The 6,728-nt window shown below is 43.4% G+C and overlaps 1 protein-coding gene across 1 annotated transcript; it reads right to left on the bottom strand.

Moving 5' to 3' along the window:
- Positions 1 to 2,797: 2,797 nt before the first annotated feature.
- si:dkey-225f5.4 lies at positions 2,798 to 6,728 on the bottom strand. The gene is made up of 9 exons (XM_038980891.1): positions 6,700 to 6,728; positions 6,358 to 6,454; positions 6,097 to 6,220; positions 5,784 to 5,941; positions 5,439 to 5,581; positions 4,945 to 5,122; positions 4,350 to 4,489; positions 3,561 to 3,723; positions 2,798 to 3,278 (listed from the first exon to the last, which is right to left on the bottom strand). Exons 1-9 carry the CDS (start codon positions 6,720 to 6,722, stop codon positions 3,213 to 3,215), a joined length of 1,092 nt encoding a protein of 363 aa, XP_038836819.1. The 5' UTR covers positions 6,723 to 6,728; the 3' UTR covers positions 2,798 to 3,212.

Below are 6,728 nucleotides of genomic sequence, written 5' to 3'. Positions count from 1 at the left end.
TTATTTTGTCTGTGAACTTGAGTCATGTGTGGGGTTCATAGATGCTGAACATGCACAAGAAAGTTTTAGTTTTGTCTGAGTTCAAGAAGTAACACAAATAATCTCAATTTCTCATTGTGTGTGTGTGTGTGTGTGTGTGTGTGTGTGTGGTGTGTAAATTATTTTATCTGACGGGTCAAAAATGAGCCCAAGACAATCTTTGTACCCTGGTGGTGAACAGCTTTCATGGAAATATGCACAAAGGCGATGTTTCACTTTTTCTAATTTTGGGGTCACTCTAGGAAAAGTAAAGTTGAAAAAATATAATTTAGGGGGTTCTCTGCTGTTGAACATAGTGGCGGGTCATTTTTGACCCTTAAGACAACACAAGGGTTAACCATAGCCTCAATTATGTCCCGCACATTGAATATAGTTGCGGATAGTCCCTGTAATCCTAGATTCAGATCATTCAGGCGAGAAAAAACATCACCCAGATAGGCCAGTCGTGTGAGAAACTCGTCATCATGCAAGCGGTCAGACAATTGAAAATTATGGTCAATAAAGAAAACTTTAAGCTCGTCTCTCAATTTTAAAAAATTGTCAATACTTTGCCCCTTGATAACCAGCGCACTTCTTCTGTATGTTGTAAAAGTGTTACATGGTCGCTGTTCATATCATTGCATAGTGCAGAAAACATACGAGTTCAGGGGCCTTGCTTTAACAAAGTTAACCATTTTCACTGTAGTGTCCAAAACCTCTTTCAAGCGGTCAGGCATTCCCTTGGCAGCAAGAGCCTCTCGGTGGATGCTGCAGTGTACCCAAGCGTAGTCGGGAGCAACTACTTGCCCACATGTAACCATTCCACTATGTCTCCCTGTCATGGCTTTTGCGCCATCAGTACAGATACCAACACATCTTGACCACCAAAGTCCATTTGATGTCACAAAGCTGTCCAGCACTTAAAAAATATCCTCTCCTGTCATCCTGGTTTCCAGTGGTTTGCAGAAGAGGGTGTCTTCCTTAATTGACCCCCCAGGCCCGCCACGTCTGTTGACTCGTCCAGCTGTAACGCATAGAATTCACTGGCTTGTATGCTAAGCAGAAACTGTTTCAAAACATCTCCTGCCATGTCACTGACGCATTGCGAAACAGTGTTTGATGAAGGCATTATCTGTATAGTTTTTTGGGCCTTTTCCCCCAGCATTGTCCCAGCCATATCCGCAGCAGCAGGAAGAATTAAGTCCTCCACAATAGTATGGGGCTTGCCTGTCCTAGCCACTCGGTAGCTCACCATATAAGACACTTCTAGCCACTTCTTATTAATGGTATCTGTTGCTTTTATACATGTCTTACTCCTCGAAAGTCGTCTTAATTCTCGCTCAAAAAAACACCTGTGGCTGATTTTTCAAATTGGCATATTTGGTTTCTAAATGTCAACAGTGAAGGTTTCATCGAGTTGTGAAATAGTACTTTTGCACACAACACACTGTGGTTGAGGAAAGGCACTACTCCAAATATAAGTGAACCCCAAATCAATGTAGTGCTCATCATATTTGTGCCTCTTCGATGGTCCAACGTCCCTGTCTGTTGTTTGGTGCTTTCCCGGGTAAGGGGGCAGTAGCTCTTCGGCTGCATCAGATTCACAACTGTCAGTGTCCATGCTAGCTGGGCTAACAACAAATGTAGAATTACTGATGCTAGCATTGGATGTGCTCGTGGAAGCAGAACAACTTGTGTCGTCGACAGGTGCAGGTGTAGTACTGCTGGTAGTAGCAGTACTACCAGTAGAGCTGGTATGTGTTTATGTACGCCGGCCTTACTTCTTTAACCATTTATCAATATTCGAGCAATTGGAATGAGCAGCAGCTACGTTTGGCTACATATGGACAGTTAGTGGAATTCCCGCGAGAGAGTAACGGTTAATGTGATTGGATGTTAATTATTTGACTAGGCTACCTGTACGACATTGTGTTGTTATTCTGCTGAATACTAGACGGTTTAATTTTATTTTTGGCAGTGAAACGAGGCTACTCAGGTGAGAGAAAACCTCACCCAAATGTATAGCCCCGTTGGAAAATATAAATGGACTGTTTGAAAATGTGAAGAGTTTAATATATATATATTTATTTTTTTAATGTGAATCCCATTTTTATTTGGCGAACCCCCAATGGCATTGTGCTTACCCCAGTTTGGGAATATCTGGATTAGGGAAATGAATTGATGGGATTCAGTTCTATACAGTATTTTGTTGTTGCATAAACACATTAAATGTTCAATTTTAAAGTCATATCTGATAATGATTGGAACGCAGGAGCTGGGCCTCTGAGGTGATGACTTCTATAAACTGAGAGGCCCTCTGTTAGCGTCTGTGTGTCAATGGTATAGGCACATGAGCTGAGCCATAGGGCAGACATCTACCAACCCACTATCATCAGTTTAGGGGTGGGGGAAATGTATGTTTTTTGTCCCCCCCCCCCCCACACTTTTTTTGTTTTTAATCTTCAAAATCACCATTACCCACTCATTAACTTGTCATTTCATCAGATAAAACATGTTGAGCTTGTACTTTGTCAATAATTTTCTTTACAAATTAGCATGGCATTTAATATAATGGCAATTATTATATCATGCAGCGTTGGATTTTACCCTTCTCAAAAGCAAACGGTTTAGACCATTTGGAATTTTCTGGAGCGCTGATCCTGCTCTGACCAATGAATGTGACCATACGCATCCTTTATGAAATGACCCTGTTCATGTACAAATGACCAAATACACTGATTGGGTAGTTTTTCTTTAAACAAACTATTTATTATGGGGACCTACTTCTAGTCGGCGCAAGCAGCTGTGTCTATCTGCACTGTGTTCACAGTTGTTATCTGACAGTCATGCAGTTACACGCATAAAAGTTCAATAGCCTACTGAACTGAAGGAGAGGATGCATCAACTCAGTCACAACACATAAGAGGCATTTTTGGAATAAAACAATGAGTGAAAACATTAGTGAACTGGCGATTGTAACGTTTGAAAATCGGTTTTCTGACCGATGCACGCTAAATTTGGATTGGTTTGGGGTCCTGCAGAAGCATGCACACTAGTATCTTAAACATTTGAACCAGGATCAATGCATATTGAATTGTTACATTCCTAATATATACATATTAGAGGTAAGGGCGCCCTTTGGTGACCATGGAGAGAAACAGCCACTTCCTCTGTGTCAACTAGAGAGAGGATGGTCAGACGTACGGACTGGAGGAGAGGAACTCCAGCCACTCTGTCAGAGAGGGGGTCTTCTGGGGAGGCTGCAAATTCAAACATACATGTCTCACATTGTAACGGAACAGAATGTACAAATCAACATCACTTACATGGTTGTTTGTAGCTGTGGATTAGAAAATAAATAAGACCCCAGAGGGTAAATCATTTCAAGAACTAAATAATTCATGTTTAAGGGTAGATAATAACTTGAACAAGGGCAGTGCTCCATCTTTGCTAAAAAAAAAAGTTTGTCCTGATACCATTTCAATGGGACTCAAATGGACCTCGATACATCAATAAACAAGTAATGGCAATGACTGTTTTACCTGTAGGACAGCGTTGTCGACCAGTTCTCCGTCCCTGCGTACAGAGACGAGTGTAGCTGTGCCTCTGGAAGGGTAGCCCTCCTCCACCCCCAGGTTGCACACCCTAGAGGCAGTCTTCAGGAACACTAGCAGTCTCTGGCCTGGACGCCAGTCTATAGCAAACCTACACACAGGAGAAATTGTCACCATGTTAAAAACAGGTTTTGAAGAACGCAAGCAGATTGGATGCTAGAAAACGTCATGTGTCATTGTGCTTGAAATATGAAATATGAAAAAAGTCCACAGATAAGAATAACCTCTCACACACTAATTCTTGCTTAGAAGTGTTGGAGTATAAGCAACGTTATCTTCTCGTGTGATTGAGTAGTTCAGAAGTAATATTGTGAAGATATACTATCGGGGGTCATTAAAAACATTGTCTTTGATGGGTTTGACAGCTGAGCTAGTTATGGTTGTTGAGTACTACTCCGCATGTTTTCGTTTGCAGAAATCTTTGTTGATCTGTGTGTTGATCTGATCGACTGTATACAACTGTTTTACATTGGTTTTTGTAAGTGTGTGTGTGTGTGTGTGTGTGTGTGTGTGTCTCAATGATCCCTCTCCAAAAGAGAGGCAGTGGGATATAGTCAGACGGCTGCTTTTAATGCTTCAGATCATGTGGTAAGGCAATTCAAACAGTTACAGGATTCAGTCTCAGAAAGAAACATCATTCCACTTCATCATTGAAGATCAAGGGTCTCACTTCTATCATCGCTGACTGATCTTTGTAGGCACTGTGTGTGTGTATACCTGGAGTGCAGGGCCTGGATCTCAGCCAGCATCTCTCCCTGGCTGATGTAGCACTGCATGACCTCCAGCAGGGCAGCACTGAGGTGAGAAAGGCGACCCTTCATGGACTCCTCTAACAGCCCTGTAGTACCCTGATACATCTTGAGAGAGGGACGGGGGACAAAGTGGTGGTTGTGACTAATGGCGTCAAAATGTTGTTCTTTTCTCAATAGGTGCCAAAAACAGAGAAATATTGTACAGATATCTTACTTGGCTAAATCTAACAATGATTCCCATCTAGGAGACAGGGCCAGGAAAGCGGCTCAGAGGGAGCTAAAGAGAAGAGTTGTAGGAACTAGGATGGAACCGGACCAGGGGAAGGAGCTATGGAAAAGAGGTGTAGGGACCGGAAACCGAACCAGGAGTGTATTCATTAGTCACTCACTGTAGCAAAATGTTTTTACAACGAAAACCGATTACTCTAAGCGGAAAACTTTTTGCAACTAAAACGAGAGTTTCTATTGGACAAATTCAGGAAGGTCCCTCCACATTTTGTTTGCTAGCGTTTGGTTCATGGTGAATACCACCCAGGTCGGAAGTCAGCTGTGCTGTTTACCTGGAGGTGGAAGTGGTCATCAGGGCTCCAAGTGACAGTCAGTCTGAGAGGCTCCAGCTGGCCAGAGGAGGAGGATCCACAGGAGCGGGGCCTCAGTTCCACACACAGCTCCGAGGACCCCACTGACAACAGCCTACACTGCATCACCCCTTGTGTCTCCTCCACATAGCCCTGCAGGCTGGGGAAGGGAGACAACAGGGGACAGAGGTGAGTATGGACTGGAGCAGGGCAGGCAGGTGCCCACCCTAATTTGGAATTACCAATTGGCTAGGTTAGGGGTTCTGGGGTTGATTGTAGACTGGGCAAATTTTCATCTTTCTCACGTTCATTATGAAATGGTAAATTCAATGATAGTTCAAATACCTGAGTGAACAACGTGGAAGTGTGGTAGCTCAAGCCTAAAGTCAGGGAAAATTTGTGGAGGTGGTAGAGTAGAAATAGGACACGTCTCTGCAAGGATGTATAATTGGTGGATAGAGCTGCTTGTCACTCACGCGTCTCTCAGGTGCTGCCAGTCAGCCGAGCGGTCCAGTGTGGCGTCTGTCTCCGCCCTCAGCTGGGCCAGCTGCCCCTCACATACATGCAAGGCATTGTGGGCTGTCTTGAGGGACTCCCCCATCTGCAGGCTGAGATCTTTCTATGGGAGAGATGTGGAAAGACATTACACATCCAAAACATGGCACAGGACTAATACAAAGTAACCATACGAAAGAACATGTCCATTAAATGCCTGCAAATTGTGAGGACCGTTGCTCTTTCAAAAATGTGGAAAGTCACCGTACAGACTAAAGTGTGTGTGTGTGTCCATGAGTGTGCATCATGAGTGCATGTGTGTATACCTTCTTCTCTAGTGCTATGACCAGGTTTGTCAGTCTGTCCCGTTTGTGGTGCAGTTTGTCCATCCTGTCCTGTAAGGTGCTAATAAGTGTCTCCACCTCCTGGACTCCCTCTTTATATTCACTCTTCAGGACCTTCCAGCGTCTGTGAGCATCGTTGCCTGAACACAGCAGACCAGTAATTTACAAAAGTACTACACTGGGGTAGACCTGACCCCTCCGAACACTATTACATGGTACTCAGAGGCCATGGAAGTAAGGATATCTTGAGTAGCATGATTGCTGATTATGTGTTGGGTGTGTCTCTGTGTGTTACCGGGGTTTGGGGGGCAGGGTTCATTAAACAGCTGGTCAGTTGACTCCAGTCTCTCCAGAAGCTGCATCATGTCATCCAGCACAAACAACTGTCTGCACAAAATCTTCTGTTTGCTACGACTCTCCTGAACAACACAGATAGTACTTATAAACGTAATTAATGCAATGCATATATTTTCTTTGACCATCTCCAACATTTTGACGAGTTGTTTGGCCAAGCATTTCAAAGTGTCTAAAGTGGGTGAGGTGTTAACCTACTCACGGTTAGGTAGGGCACCATCAACTCTGCTTCCCCACCCTCCTGATGCTCTGCCCCATCGTACAATTCCAAATGTAGATGGTCGCATCTTTCAAGCAACCTGAAAACGATGGTTCAGAGTCAAACTCCGAATTGCTATCTAACTAGCAGCTAGTTAGCTTGCTTGTCTAACCACTCACATCATCTTGACAGTTATTTTTAGGGATTTATAATTAACTAACGTTAGGCTATTATAGGAAGCCTTACCCCGATTCATAATTTAACGAAAGGCACGATATTATGGAATAGGGTTGAAATACATTGCATAAGAGTATTCCATTTGATAAAAATGCTTAGGCAACTTACGCTTGAACAGCCTCAGTAGCCATTTTGGT

Source organism: Salvelinus namaycush, chromosome 41 (assembly GCF_016432855.1).
Source record: "Salvelinus namaycush isolate Seneca chromosome 41, SaNama_1.0, whole genome shotgun sequence".
NCBI lineage: Eukaryota > Metazoa > Chordata > Actinopteri > Salmoniformes > Salmonidae > Salvelinus > Salvelinus namaycush.
This window is presented reverse-complemented; position numbering and strand designations above follow the sequence as displayed.